The sequence below is a fragment of the Mugil cephalus genome, chromosome 15 (genome assembly GCF_022458985.1).
Source record: "Mugil cephalus isolate CIBA_MC_2020 chromosome 15, CIBA_Mcephalus_1.1, whole genome shotgun sequence".
In the NCBI taxonomy this organism is placed as follows: Eukaryota; Metazoa; Chordata; class Actinopteri; order Mugiliformes; family Mugilidae; genus Mugil; species Mugil cephalus.
In genome coordinates this window covers 5,422,014-5,438,008 of record NC_061784.1, presented here as the reverse complement: position 1 = coordinate 5,438,008, position 15,995 = coordinate 5,422,014, and the positions used below count along the sequence as shown (strand labels likewise).

Here is a 15,995-nt window from a genome sequence, read left to right as displayed (position 1 = left end):
TCTTTCACACTTGAAAGGCCAACAATGGACTAAGAGGCAAATGAGCCTCAGCGAGAAACCCTGTTACACATCTGTTCCATGTTTTATTAATATGCAACAAAGTCTTTCCGTGTAGCCACCAACACGCACAAAGAAAACCCTAAATAAACTAAAGCGAACGCTGGAAGTTGCCGGTCAGAGTGAATGTATTTCACATTATTCATTCAATAGGACTTTGTGTCCTAGCAACGGCCTTCCCTCTGTGCAAATGAAGAGCAGCCGTTTTAACAGAGTTACATGGAAGGAAGCTGTCCGTATCTCACAAAGCAGTACACAGTATTGGTGATCAATAAAAGCACAGCGGTGTATGTGCTTCTTTCTGGGTCGCACTTTGTGCTTTATGCTGGTACGGTGACAGGGGCTCCCGTACCGCAGTGCTCACCAGCAAACTGTAACCGGCTGCTCCGTGAGGGAAAACCTGATAAAGTCGTTTCTCAGGGGATTTAACAACAGGAAATCATCATTCTCAGCTTGAGAGAGAGGTAAGACTTCCACTCATAAAACATCAACAGGGTTCCTCTAGACGTGCCAGGACAGAGATCTGTTATGTTGATGTAAGTGACCTCCTGATGGCCCGTAAACCTACACAACTATTAAACAATTATGCTGCATCTGTCCTCACAGCGGTGCTCTTAATAAATCCCACAGAGATCCTCAAAGACACATAAAAGCACAAATAGGACTAACGCACACCTTTCCTGTAACCACCTTTTTTTCCTGCAGAACATCATTGCCATTCTCATTTAATTGCAGTCTCAGCTCAATAATGTCTAAGGTGTCTCTAAATCTTGACGAATCTGACAAAAGTTCAAAAGTCGTTTTTCTCTTTTACATTAATTATATCACAAGCAGGTTGGTCATGAATTAGGTGCCTGGTACAGGCTATTAGGGACTTCCCAGGTCATAAGAAAGACTGATAACTACACACACGGGGATTTATTAGTCTCTGTCTTGTGCATCTTCTTACCTCCAGAAAGTTTGTTCTATCTTGGCAAAGAAAGGCTATTTTAATCTCTATTACTACACATACACTTAAGCTACACACTTCATTCTTGTCTTTAGGAGTTGCCAAATCTGGCCCAAATCGGGGTATAACATCCATTGATGAAAATTGCACTTGGCCCAGCTGGGGTGAAGCCATCATTTGTTTCCATCCGATGGACAGAAATCTCCTGTAAACACAGGGAATTAATTTGAAGATCGAAAGACAGGAATGAGGAAAAGTATAGTCAATCTCCACACAAGGCCAAATGGCACAATGGGCTCAGATGCCAGCTGGTGTTTCTCCAGGGGCCGAGTGATTGATTTCTCCTTGACAGAGGAGACAGAACGGAGCTTCAACCCAGCAGTAGATTTCAAATGTCTTTTTTATCGTTGTGAGAATCATGAATGGATTTGCTGTTGCAAACAACCATAATTTAAAGGACATTTTGATACACGTTCATGACATTGCTGCTCCAGATAGATTTGTGAATACAGAATGACTTGTCACATATACAGTAATACACCAGTCCTCATATATCTACACTTCACTTCTGGCATTTTCACAGTATTAGAAAGCAGGGAGTCAGAAAAAAATGGGGGGACAGGAAAAGGGCAATGATGTACTACAACAGCCCCTCAATGGATTAGAAGTGGACATTGCAGATAAGCTGTATACACAATGAGTCTTACAATACTGGGTCACCGACATGCACTGCAAATGCACACAACTGTGTTTTGTAAAGGGATCATTCATAGTAACAAACTCAGAAAGTTTTGCTGTCCATCCTGGATGGAGGGAAGAAGGAATAGATAGAGCTGTCTGTCACTGGACAATGAATGGATAAACCACCATAAATGGGTTTACTTCCAAAATGCCTTTATCCTAAGCTATGTGACAGCATCCCCCGAAGACACTAAAACAATGACAGCTTGTCGGAGGCACAGTGGGCAACATAAAGTCAGATCAGATCAGTTCTTGCATTCACAAAACCACACAAGAATTCTTCGAAACATTCTCTTATATTTGGATTCCTTTAGAGGTGGATCTTTATTTTTGTCAAACGCACTATAGAGCCTAATCTTTTTTTTTGTCATGCGCTGTAGAGCCTAATAAATTGTAACGAATTAGATCAGACAATCTGTTTATTCACATGCTTCATATGGAATTATGAAATCACCATCTCATGTGCCATAACTAAATGCCATAACTTTAATAGTTTTCAAGGTTTTTCAAGGTTCAAGGTTAATTACCAAACCCTTGCGGTGAGTACTGTGGGACTGTCACTGTGGTGTTGAGGAGGATATGAGGAACAAACGGATAATAATGAGAGAAACAACAAGCATGTCATACACACACACAAAGAAATGTCTCCTTTGCCCAGCGGGAGAGGAGCAGTACAGAGAAAACCAGCCAATGGCAGGGCTGAAAATGATGAGAATGAGAGGAAATGAGAAAAATAATAGGAGCAGTTGATAAGGTGGTGGTTAAGGTAGGATGTACATTAGACGGGGCTAAATTAGTCTAGACAGTAAAAAAACGGCAGTGTCTGGCTCCCTGATAATGGCAAGAAAGGTTGTGTCTAATATCTGATAGAATATTAATGCAGCCTTTTAATTAATGAGTTCATTAAATTCTAAACATTTAGTTATTACATTCCATTTGAATAATGTCTTCAGCAACAGAGGTGTGTCACATACTGTAGAACTTATAAAACTTGTTTTAATCACATGACCCCTTGAGGTTTTAAATGTGCAATTTTTGTGTGTGAGAGTGTGTGTGTTTCAGTGAGTCATGTCATCAGCCTGGAAGCAAGAACAACCTCTGTGCTAACAGTTTTTTTGTAGTGGAAAGTTGATCTGGAACATACCGTGTATAAAGATGGACGGCAACTGCTCCTCAGAAGTGAAGCCAAAGCAAGCAGAGCTCCCCCTGGTATCTGGTGCAGACCCCTTTACAGTTTGTAAAAAGTGTAACGTTTTTTAGGGGCGGGGCTTAGCTGGAGGCAAAATATCTCAAACACTGTAGCTTATAAACGGCGGTTAGCATATTTCAACTGACTGTTTTTGGCAAGAATGAACAAGGAAAACTCATATTTTAGGAAATATATGAATACACTCTGATACTCTCTGAGCTGCAAGTGTTATTTTAAAAAATTGACTCTGACTGATGGGACTATATTAACCTACCCCTACACTGTCATTCACTGAATGGACGATTTGCTCAAAGGAGGACGCAGAGGGGACAAAGCCTGGTCTATCTTTACAAGAAGTAAGTGGAACCACTGTGGAGGGTAACGTAGTACATGCAACTTCTGCTTAAACACCCCTGAAACACACAACTAACAGTGCGTTAGCTTAGCTGTTAGCATTACCATTAACAAGAATGTAACAAAAATCCCCCAAATAGTGATTAATTTAACGTAATTTGTCAAATCGTCCATCCAGTGAGTGATGGATGATTTGACAGGTCTGCCCACCGTGCAATGGCCAGACATTTACATGGACCTTATTGTTCTGACTCCTGTCTGGGGAAAGTTAAGTGTTTTCCCCTGGTGGTGGGTTTGAATTACTGCAGTTTGTTACCAAGCTATTTCAGTGTGCCGACATGTTTTTGGTTTTTGGACCAAAAATTCAGCTAGGTCACATTTTCACGATTGAATGTGACAGCATTCACCTCAACCTTTCCCATCAGCATGACGTAGGCCACGAAGGGGTCTATAGCTCCACCTCCTCCATGTCACTCGATGAGACTTAGGCCGAAGTAAAACAACAGTTTGGCTAGTGCAAGAAAGTGGAGACACAACCACCCATATTTATGGTCTGGAGGTGATCTGTTGGGAGCTTATTATGCCCCTGCAATAATCTGTCTGGGCGAGCTTCATGTTTTTTTGGACAGAGGAGTAACAGTGACAATTTCATGCATGTCACCTGAGCATTTTACAGTTGAATTAGTGTACAATAAAATGGCTCTGAATGGTTGCATGCAGAGGTATTTTTTTCTCTGTGTCCGGTAGAACGCATCCTGTAATATATCAAAATTTCTGTGGCAGGCCATCATATCATCCCACCAAACCTCAAACGTCCTTCATCGTCACTTTGTTTTTTAAACACATGAAAATGCAGCAACTTGAACAAATTACTCAGTCTAGGACATCTTTGAGTATTTTCACACGGTAACTTATTATCCTCCTAGATTAGGTGACTGGTTTGACAGCTTTGATTTAGCACATCTGACAAGATACTATATTGTGCAGCTATTCCCCAAGTGATATGTGATATATGTTATGATGTCTTGTTTTTGACAGTATGTAGAAGGCCCAAGATGAAATTCTGGTTTGGTTGCGTGGTAATGACATACATCACTTCCTGGACGTGGAATATCTATTGGACCTAGCACTTCTAGATTTCACTCTCTGGATGTTCTAATGATCAGTCAGAGGCTTGATTAATGTCTTAATTACAAGTCTTTCTTACTCTCCCGTCAATTATCCTCTCTCTTGCTTCTTGTGCGCCGTTCACCTTTCCCTGCTGGGAGTGTAACCTGTGTGAGACTCGCAATGAGCTGTGAATCCCGTACCAACTCCAATTATCTTCAGAGTTCACAGGCATCTGCAGCTCTGAGACGTAAACATGTTTTAGAGCTTCCTGGTGTCCCGCCTCAGATATGAATGCTTTGTTCCACAAATATGTACTGTGATGTGTTACATCAGAGTACATATTTGTGGAACATGATGGTTGTAAGGCTCATTGTTCAGTTTTGGAGCTGTGCACAGTAAGCATAAATAAATCGTGTCCAATAAAAACTGGTTGTGCAGTACAGAGGAGCTTGATTTATTGATCTTCTAGAAACCATACCTTCTAGAAACTAGAATAAAAGTGACAAAAGTGATTACTGACAATATTTTTTTAACAGTCCTTCAGTGCAATCAGTGCTTTGTTCTTTCGGGGCACTGAGGTCATTAGGATGAGAAAAAGGCTGACATCCTATGTGATACAATGTATTTGCGTACAAACATGTCACATTAGGTCCATTTTAATTGCCATGCTATGTATTCTATGCTTTTCACATGTCATTTTACACATGCCTGTGTGAAGCATCAGCAGTAAATATTACTTCATTCTACTGTTTCCTTCTCAAAATATGCTCTGAAATATATTAGTGACTGTCTACATAAACATGTGTAGACATAAGTAAGCTGCTGAGGTCTTCATGTCCTATTATCATTTTCATAAAAATGTCCAGTTTAAGAGTGCAAAAAGGCAGTGTCTGCTCTGCTTTCCAGTTGTTCTGACCCTGTACATGAATCATACTTTGACGCCAGGGAACATAATGACCTGCATGTTGAGCTTAAAAAAAAACAAAAGCTAACCCTATTTTAAGAGAATATTTTAGGGTGCTGGCAAAACAAATCTACATTCTGTGTTCTGTAAAGAGACCGTTAGCTTGTTCTGCAAGTCCTTGAATGGGGGCAACATGATTGATATAGTATCCAGAAGTTCACCTTCAAGTTTTAGTAGCAGGAGCATCCATCTGTTCTGTCAAGACCTTGAACTGATCAGACATTTTGGAGTTTGGGTTTGATGAATTTTAAGTATGACAATGTGTGCTGGAGATCTCATGTATTGCGTAAATGTTTACCTACGCTGTGTGCAGCCCTGGTGAGGTCAGGCCATCACTGATGTCTTTGTCAAAGCCAACCTCGGCGCAGTGCATGTGACAGCCTAAATCGACTCCCATTTCATCAGCACAGGCCTGTCAAATTCCACCATGAAAACAGGTACATGTGCAGTGACACCGCATGCATGTATGCGAATGAGATGTGACTCTATAGACTGAGAGATGAGGAGGGGGGCATAAAAGATAGACCAAAGAAAAAAATCAGCACAGGGACGTGAGAATGGGGAGGCTGAAAGAAGAGAGATACACCCACCTACTTACCAGAGATCAGCATCAAGACTGTAACCCACATTCTGGGTCCTGGTGTGACAAACTCCAGAAATGTTCCATTGTAGACACAACTCTGAACAACGTGCCTTGCTATTTGGCCTAATATTTGATTTTCAAGTCGGTTACGCAGTTAGCTCCTGCTCCTGCAATGTGGGACGCTGTGGCAGATTGTGGTGTACTGGGGCCCAAGCGAAAACTGAACGAGAGGCCCCAGGGCAAGTGAGAGGCCGACATTTCTGGGACACTTGATGTTACAAAGATGAGTAATTAGACCACTGGATGCAGGAAACATAAAATATGAGATGCCTAGGGAGTTTGCTCTGTCTAGTAACATCTCCGCTTTGCTCAAAGCATTTCAGCTCTACATTTTCACTCTACTCCAGGGATGGCAGTGTTTGTCAGTTGGAAATATCTCAATAACTATTAAATGGAATTAAATGAGATTTGGTAGAGACAGTCAGTGTCTCAAGAGGATGAAACCTACTGACTTCTCTGACTCCTATATAAAATGTTTAGCTATCATGCAAAACTTCTGCGTATCTGCAAGATGGACATTCGTGGTTCCAAGCTGATGAATCTTATTTTCATTTCGAATATCTTTACTCCGCTGTTAGTGCCATTGGTGGACATAAGTAGGCTGGAGTGAAATGCCTTGTCAAATAATGCACAGAATGGTATGAAATATTCATGAATATTCATTTCAGGAAGGGATGTGATTTTGGTGATAAACCAAATGTTGAGAACCTACAAAACGCCATCAGAATAATTTATAACAGGGGTCCCCAATGCATCGATCTTGTTTGAGTGGTAAATCACAAGGTTGTGCCAATGAAAAAATGCTTTATGGCTAACGTTACTCCTCGGTAAAGCTCTTAGTTTTAGCATCTTTTATTTAGCTACTTTTATCATAGCTGAAATGAACTGAAACTAACTTAAACTAACTGACTAACTAACTCACTGAAGCTAATCCACTTTTCTACAAAGCTGTTGGAGCTGTGTTCTATAAGGTACCAAAAGGTCATGCTTTAGTTTAAGTATAGCATTTCCCGGCATTGAAATCAGGTCCATATATATATCAGGATAACTGATATCTGGCCAGATGTCAATGTTCATGAACCATTTTTTATTTGGTAGTTCGTATGGATCAATGTCAAGTCCAACTGTCCTTCATTTGATCTTATAATTTTTCCTGGTCATGGTGTCTTTACTGATACAATTCGCCATATTTTTGCCACTCGAGGGTGCAGTCCTGAGCGTAAGTGACGTCAATGCATATCCTTTATTGTCTTTTACTGCTTCATTTAAACAGCTTCCAAAAACAGTCAACAGTAGAGCGCTGCAGTATCATTTTAAGATATAGCTTATTACAATACTTTAATCTGACAAAGCAGCGATGCTCTGAGCAGTATAAAACTCATTCTCCTCTTTGGTTTAATGACCAGATATCCGCCTCAAAATAATCCCAATTCTACTGACTAGTCTTCAAAACAGAACACTCCTTTGGTGAAGACATCAAGGAAACATCTTAAAAAGCGCCTTTCCACCTCTGAAATACCTCCAGGATTAGCCATTTCCTCTCTATAACTGACCTAGAAAACCGGTCCTTTGTTTTTGTTCCCTTCACTGCTCCAACCCTCATGAAGTTGTCCCGCTCCATACTCCAACTCCAACTTGGTAGCCCGGAAACTCCAAATACAGAAAACACAATCGCACAGCCCTGACCACTGTAGATATGCCTTCATCGGCTCTGAGTACTCAGAAGTGGGAGTGTCTTCAAAGCCCAAATATACAGCCTCCAAAACCTACCTAATCTAAAAGCCTGGTCAGATGCTCCGCTCACTAGATGCAGCAGTCCTTTTTATTCTCTGAGCTCAGAAGAAAAATCGAGCCACCCTTCACACCCACACACCCTCAGAGGGTACACTCCCCTTTTAGAAACAGGAACCGATTTTGGGAGGCCAGGCACTCGTGTGAATAAAAAGAGACTGCGTTTCATACCGTACATACTACAGCTATACTACAGGCGTATATCACAGATACAGAGGATGAATAACTATGTAATGTATTTTCAAAGCATATACGGCATGTATAGACTTCTGTCAGTGTGACGCCTCCTGACAGCTAAAGCTTTATCGGCTTTTCAGACTAGACTATGAAAAAACCTTGAAAGGAAATACTTGAAGCCTTTACGCAGTCTTTATGTAAGTATGGAGCAAGAAAACTCATTGTAGCCTACGGCCAGAATGAGCCTTTCCTGTATAATGATCTAAAACTGACAAGGCAAGACAGAAATTAAAAAAAGAAAAAAATGAAAAAACTTCAATATGCTGATGTTCACGCTTTCACACCTGGGACCAGACAAAAATCCTTGGCTTCTGTTTTACATTCCCTGACAGGGCGCAGGCCTGGATTGTGCATGGACAGCAGGTGCTTTAGCTCTGACAGGAGACAGAAAAGAGCACCGCTGACCTTACTAACTAACCTTACTATGACCAAAACATTACCACAAGTGGGTTTCTGCGTCCCATGCTGTTTTCCGTTGATTCATGTTCCTGCCAAGTGGAGCATGTGAAGAGAGTAAAAGACTGGATCCAGAATGAGCTCTGAGAGACCCTGAAGGTGATATGTGCTGAAAAAGATAAAGCACTGTCCATTGTGATAAAGTAAGAGAGCCAACATTCTCCAACAAAGCCCGCTCAACACACCACGGTTCACGCATTGTTTCCTGACAATGCAGGGATGATCTTGTGGAGGTAGAATTCCACCCCAGGACTTTTGTTTTTTCAGAGCCGGTGAAAGGGTTTTTAAAAACACAGCGCACCACATCCAACTGTGACAAATATGGAACTATCACATCACAACTGTAATAGAAGAAATAAACATTTAATAACTGTTTCTTTGGCCACATTGGCGTATAGATATACCTGACCATTTTAGAGAAATATCATTATTTCCTTGAAGTTGTTTTTAATCTCTACATGACGAAGTCTTCTTTTTTAACTACAGTTTTCATCCCTTCCAGCTTCTGAGTAGCTCTTATTAAAAAACAAAAAATAATTAAAAAACTAAAATTGAGGAAATAAAAAGCTATAAAACTCTGTGAACCCAAGGAGAACTGCAGATTTACATGATATTTCTCTGCAGGTCATTACACTCACACTTTCATTTGGTAGACCGGCATAGCCAGATTCAGTTATCAGAATACAAGTCTAGTGAAACAACATTTGGATTTCATTACTGGCTGTATTTCAATAGATACAAAAAAAAAAAAAAAAAAAAAAAAACGTTATGGTCCTTTAAATAACATTAAAGGACCTTCCTTTTCTTTCTTCGTATCGGTTGAAACACGTTCCAAAAATAAGTAAAATAAATCAGCTTTTGCGTCAGTTGAAATGATAAAAGAAGTCCTTTGAAGTGATTTAAAGAAAAAAGATGATTTTTTTTTACTTTGCTTGCACTCAGATGACGTATATGACTACATCACTGATAGCCCTCTGTCCTTCACCGCAAAAAGCGAAGAAAAGAATCAGAGTGGACCAGCAGATTTTCATAATGAACAGAGCAACCTCGAAGGCTCTTACTATGAAAGGGTTCCTACGAGATAGGGGAAAAATAGACATTTTGAATTGCAGTCCGACATATGCAGAGAATTAGAATCTAAGAATCTTGGGGATTCTGAGATTCTTAGAGGCAGTTCTCCACACAACACTAACTGAGGCTTATCTATTTATTGTTACTAACTTCAGCTTGTTAAGTTTAATGCAGTGGTAGTTGAGTAATGAGCTCATGAGATCTGTACACAATTGTGCAGCATTCACTATGTCTAAATGACATAATTTGACATTGAGAATTGTGGAATCTCAACCGTCACATTTCTCATATGTTGATTTTTGATACATGGTTATAGTCAAAATATCTATCATATCCACATCGGTGCATTATGAGGAAATACTTTCTTTACATTTGTCAGCTGCACTCATGGAACACAGTTTCTGACTCAAGATTCTGACGCAAGGTAAATGTGATACATTATTAAATGGCTTGGAAACAGTGTGAGGGCACTGAACACAACAAGACAGAAAAATGAACTATATCAATGAAATAAAATGAGTTTTGCTTCTACCATACACTGGTAATTGTCTTCATATAAGGCTGTGAAATCCTCAGGAGATTCTTATCACCTCATGTGGAGTCTGAGTCTGACAGCCTGAAGACGAGCTGCTCCAGAGAAGCTAAGAGTGGAGACGTCTTACTGCGCCGAGCAGCTCTCTGAAGAGACCAAAACCCTCAAAGTTTTCCAAAATGCAGTAATCTGGCTACGTCATACAGACTGTCAAGCCAGCCGAGTGCTGAGCCACAGACACCACCCAGAGCTCGAAGCGGTCAATTAGAGCTGCATGATCAAATATGTCAAATGCCGCATCAAGTCCCAAGACAAAGCAGGAAGCATCTCAGAACATCTGCCGTTTGAAGGAGGTCATCCAGGGCCTCTGATCGAAATTTCTCCAGAATATGTTTAAAAGGAGAGCACTTTGACAAGAAATAACTTTGTCCAAAGTGGTTTAGTTGTAGAATACAGTAGTTTCTTGATATAAAGGTCAACTTTTCCGTGTATTAGACTGCACTGCGGATACATTTCCAAAGCTGACTGTCCTAGCTGCAAAGTGAAATTAACAATTATTTCCAAAAAAAATGTTAATGTTAATCACAGTTAACTCCAACTCAGATTTTATCAGTTTGTTACATAAACAATATTGTCATCTTGGATGCTTTCCATATTGTCCAGCTCAAAGGCTGACAGAATCAGCACGCACAAGCAGCCAAGGTGCTGGGTGAGGTCGAACAGAAACAATGACCAAAAAGTAAATTACCAAGACCAACAATGTCTGCAATCATCTGTAAAAAGCAACATGAAGCACATCAGTGGAACAAGTAGTGCAGGAAATTGTTTTCTTTGAGTACAACTGGAACATGGATAAAGTGTTGAAAGCATGCCCAGATCTGATGATTGACACGTCTGGTCAAAGAGAGGCAGGAGGAAGAGGATGGTGCTCACCATGTCTGTGTCTGACACTGGCCCGAAACTCGTCACGTAGATGTTTGTCCTCACTTCTGTCACACTCTCTGTGGGAAGAGACAACAAAGAGCAGAACATATTACAGTGGGACATAGAGAAAAAGCCGCAGTGCTGTCTTTGTTAGTTTGATTGCTTGTGTCTGTGACAGTGAAGTCTGTCTGTTTGCTTTTGACAAAGCTGCTTTGCAAAAAACACTTTGCAGTGTTAGTTATTAACACTCACAGAATGACTTCAAGCTGAGGAGAAACTGGAGATTTATGCAAGCTCATTGACAATTCAGTTGTCTGTATTATTGCTTCCTGCATGATTTAGCCAAGTCCATGTCGCGGTTGTTTTGTCTCAGGCTGCACGTTTAAGAACAAAAATGCTGGAATAACAGTATTAAATATTTCCTTAAACATAGACAAACCTTCTACCACACAGCACTACATTTAACTCTCCCAAGAGTTTGACCCAGGAGGGCTTTTTCATGAGCTCAATTCTGAGGGAAAATGTTGTTATGAACAACTTCACAGATGCTCTTGAAAGTTTTCCGTTCTGTACCATTTTAATTTTTTTTTTAATTTTTTTTTTTTTCTGTCTCCAGCTAGTTTTGTCAACTTCAGCATAAATTCTGCCCTGGACCTTGCCCAAGTCTGTATCTTTGGAGAGGAGACATCTGTTTTAACCTAAAATAATTTAGTCAGACTGGCCCAAAAACCTTTAGCGGTCCCTAATGGCTCGCGGATAAAAATCAGCAGCTCGGAAATTAAGCATGCGGGTCTAAGTGTATTTTCTTTATTCAAATAATGGCAACATGTTGATGCCATTACACAATTCTATACACACATTATAATCACGTTAGACATGATGGAGCCTATTGTGGTATGAATCTGGCATGACTGTTACAAGGCTCTAAGTCTTCCTGGGGCCAATGTATTTCTTCCACTGTAATTACATGTATCATTGCACATTACATCACAACACAAGCTCCATAATTGCCTTTGTTCTGTCATAATGATTTATAGATGGTTTCTGATACTGTAAGAGTCAAATTGGTCATTATACAGGGAGTAGTACAGAGGCTTTTAAATGTGCTATTAATGATGTGATGTGGTAGGTTTGTTTTGAAACACTTCATAAGATCCTTTAATAAAGCATTAACTAGGTCATGATGTGTAAGTCATGCCAGATCAGAATTTGCCCTCTCCAGTGAGGGCTGATTCAGCTCCCCTGGGACAAATGTGTAAAACAGGCTCTTGGGCCACTGGCGAGACAAATAGCTGCTCCCAGTGGTGCACACAACTAGAGAGGGATGGGGCTTTGGAGTGAATGGATCCTCGGCTCTAACAGTGTCCCAGATCTAAGCGACCACCCACAGGTGAAGTCTCTAATCCTTTGGCAAAGGGACCCCTGAGAGAGAAGATCCACTTTCACATTAATCATTTCCACAAAACAGCTCTCAGAAATACACGATTATAACAACGCCGCGTCAGCACTTTGCATGGCTGACCTAGGCATGGAAACGGAATGAGGTGCCCCGTTTCTGTTTACAACAGTGCATCAGAGCGTAGGGCAGAGCTGATAGATGGTGCTGAAAATAAAATGAAATAGTGTTTTCCAGTCTCTGTTCAGGCTGCATGTCTGAGATGGTCCCACATGACAGTTTCTGAGATGGACTAGTGAGGCATGGGGGTGGTCAACTGGAAGACGATTGGTATTCTGTTTCTTGTACAGGCACAATCTCTGGACTTTGACTGAGCATGCTAGTTATAAGTCGGCCCTGTGTAAATATAGACAGGTGGTACTAAGTTATCATATTTTATTTTTCTTTCATGCCTCATAATAAAACATAATTACATCTACCATGCGATGCATGTTACTGCATGAATTCAAATAAATAGTGACAGCATATATTTAGAATCTGAATGAATGACACTACCGACCTATCAATTAAGTCACCTATATTTTATGCCATCATATATTGTGACCATCAGAATAAGTTTAGCTTTAGTCCTGTTCTGTTGGCTGAGGGAATATTTCTGAACAGAAGTGGAAAATGATATTGCAACAGATGAAAACACCTGATTTTGTTTGCTCCACATGGAACAGTCACTGCTCCGCAAAACGAGGCCATCACGACCGTAAGCCCTGACGGGTGCAGGCCTCGTCATCCCTCTGCCCTCAGAGATGGTAACCTCTGTGTAGAGGCAGAATGTGACATTAACGACCGGTTCCTCTTTGTAGTTGCTGCCTCAGAGTCCAGGTCATCCAGCCTGGTGGCTGTGCCGCCCGTTGGGCACCCTCATGGCTTCGGCAGCAAGCAATAGAGCAGAAACTGACATTCCAGCTGGCTGGCTGAGAAACGGCAAAGCCCGCTTGAGCTTGTGGGCTTGCTGCTGTGCAGTTTACTATCCTTGGGGGATGAATATTTGGATGAAATGGCACCAATTAATGGTATTTTCACTGACATATGCTGTTTGCCATTTGGGCATGATTGAACAAAGACTTCCACTCAGGGGAAGTCACAGCGCTGCAAGAAATGACCTGACTTCATTGTGATCCTGGTGTCATCCATCCAAGTTACCATGACTCATTCTGTCCACTAGCACCCAATACTGGCAGTCTGGATTGATGTGGTCAAAACAAAACTACTACTGAACAGAAAACATCTACCAGGACCAATATAAGGGTTAAAATGCAGCAATAAGACTCAGTGGAATGTAGTATTGTTCTCACAAATCTACCAGTCCAATCTAGAGTGTTAGACCACAAAATAAACGATTAGAGCAACATTAAAAATGTAGCGATTAATGGATTTTGTCATGCCTGTAATTATTATTTGTGTTGCTCCTTTTGGTAGATAATCAGTTTCGGAACTGCATTGCAAACAAGAAACATAATGTTGGTCTGTGATCAGTGATTCGTGCGGTGGGTAACAACTTTGGCGCTGATAAAAGTGTGGCAAATTGGATGCACGGAGTCCTGTTTGCAGTGTGTGTGTAGATTGCACGGGGGATCAGAAGGAGTAAGCTAACGACTTTAAAAGTACCTTTATAACCTTCATAAGCTATGTGTCAGGCACTGCTGCTCCCACAACTGCTGACAGTGCTGATAAGTGGGCTGAAGCAACACGACAACTAAGAGTAATATCTCGCCATTTTCAGAACACTGGAATGCACCTGCACCTTTTTGGGTTACTTTTTATTGTAAAATTGAAGCCATGTTGGTAACATATGTGTATGGCTAAAGAGATAAAAAATATCTACGGCACCGTGTAAAGCCCGATGTGTGTGTCTTTGTATCATATCAGTCTGTACCCTTGTTCTGCAGATCCTCGCTGAAATCTTTGTTTTCTATGTACGTAGGTGCCTGCGATTTATCTCACACTTCTTACCTCCGAGCCCAGGACGAAGCCTGTTGTCATATCCATCCAGTAGCCTGTCTAGGATTCGGGTGAAAATGGTGATATTGTCTTTACTATCATCAGGCAAGGGTTCTCTGTGTCCAACTACTGCCCTGCAGGGAGAAACAGAGAGTAGGAGATGGAGTAAAAAAAAAAGGAAATATATAATATATATATACACCACTGAGACTCAAACGCCTTCGGTGTGCAACTGAGTGAAAGCCTGCTGTTTGTTTGCTTCAGCCACAGTAAAACTGATCCACATTCTCACAATAAATCTCACAAGTTCATGTGTTAAAATGGTTTACCACACAAATGTTATATGTTGGCAATTGTGAATTATTGTGACTTCAACATGGATACACATACTGTAACAGTGTAATTACTTAAATGTCACTGAGGGTAACACAATGGCCAGCCTTGGGCTAATTCACTAACATTGTGTGGTTGTGGTTGTCATATTGTGCTGTCTTCATTTACTAGAATGTCTAAAACCTGTAGATTGATGGAAATTAATAGTTTCCAAAAAAGGGGGGAAATACGCCGCAGTGTTTTGTTACAAAACTCATCATGCGCTATCAGCCCCTTATTAATTTACATGGCCCCCTGCAGAATAATATTGTAGCGAGATGAAAAGGCCACTATATTGTAGGTGGAACACTGATGAGTTAATGAGTACTATCTTTAATTAAACTAAACTCGCCCGAGGAGCTGACCTATAATATACCAGTAATCCTCATCAACCACCACTCCGCGTCCTAATGCAATTTCGCAGGCGCAGCCCTTGCTCTGCACGGCACAAGGAGCTTTAAGGAATTTGAGGGTATCCCACATTTTCCATGAATGCTTCTCAGGGGGAGTCCCGAACTTTTAACAGCACATCTGCTAAGGCTTTCTATAGCTTAATGTTTTCTGTAATAACTCAAACTGAGAGTCCTCCTGAGATCCAAATCTACCCATAAAAACACTTACTGGGTGAAGGTCACTATATTGGAAACCTATGCAGCTATCATTATTGAGAGTTAAAAAATGGTATCCCTGCACGCTCTGGACACAAAGTGCATCCACATTTTGAGGGGTCTGGGCACATGCCTAGCTAAGTGGCCATTATGAGGGAATATGAATGCATTATATAAATATCAATTAAGCATCTGTGCTCCCTCAACTTCCAGCTCATCTATATTTTAATGATTGGTGTGGTGTATAGTAAAATAGAATATCAAAATTTATGAAGAACCCAAAAAGAAGAAGAAAAGAAAAAAGAAAGGTGTTTTAAAGTCTGCCAGTGACTTTATAATTTATTGAATTCATACTCCTCCAGTAACTATTAGGACTTTAGTCTTTATACTGCATTATTGGGTTGACTGTCCAAGGCTGCGATGCTTTTGGATTATCATGAAATCCAAAACAGTTCTGAAAACATTTAAGATAATTTATTGCTCAGTTGAGCAAATTTCATTGTTGTTGTTGGAGTCATTCACACTCATGAGGAATTTGTAGCAAATGAGGCATGCGTGTTGTGCAGCGTTGCACTGTGTAATATTGTCTCACTGGCTGAACAG

At 40.7% G+C, this 15,995-nt stretch overlaps 1 protein-coding gene across 2 annotated transcripts in view; it reads right to left on the bottom strand.

Annotated features, from left to right (window-relative positions):
* Nucleotides 1–15,995, bottom strand: part of gabra3 (gamma-aminobutyric acid type A receptor subunit alpha3) — a 95,178-nt gene that overhangs the window by 24,707 nt on the left and 54,476 nt on the right. For both annotated transcript variants that reach the window (XM_047607186.1, XM_047607187.1), the window contains exons 3-4: nucleotides 14,425–14,546; nucleotides 11,028–11,095 (exon numbers count right to left, since the gene is read on the bottom strand). In XM_047607186.1, the coding sequence (XP_047463142.1) occupies nucleotides 11,028–11,095; nucleotides 14,425–14,546 (190 nt within the window). The remainder of the gene's footprint in view (nucleotides 1–11,027; nucleotides 11,096–14,424; nucleotides 14,547–15,995) is intronic.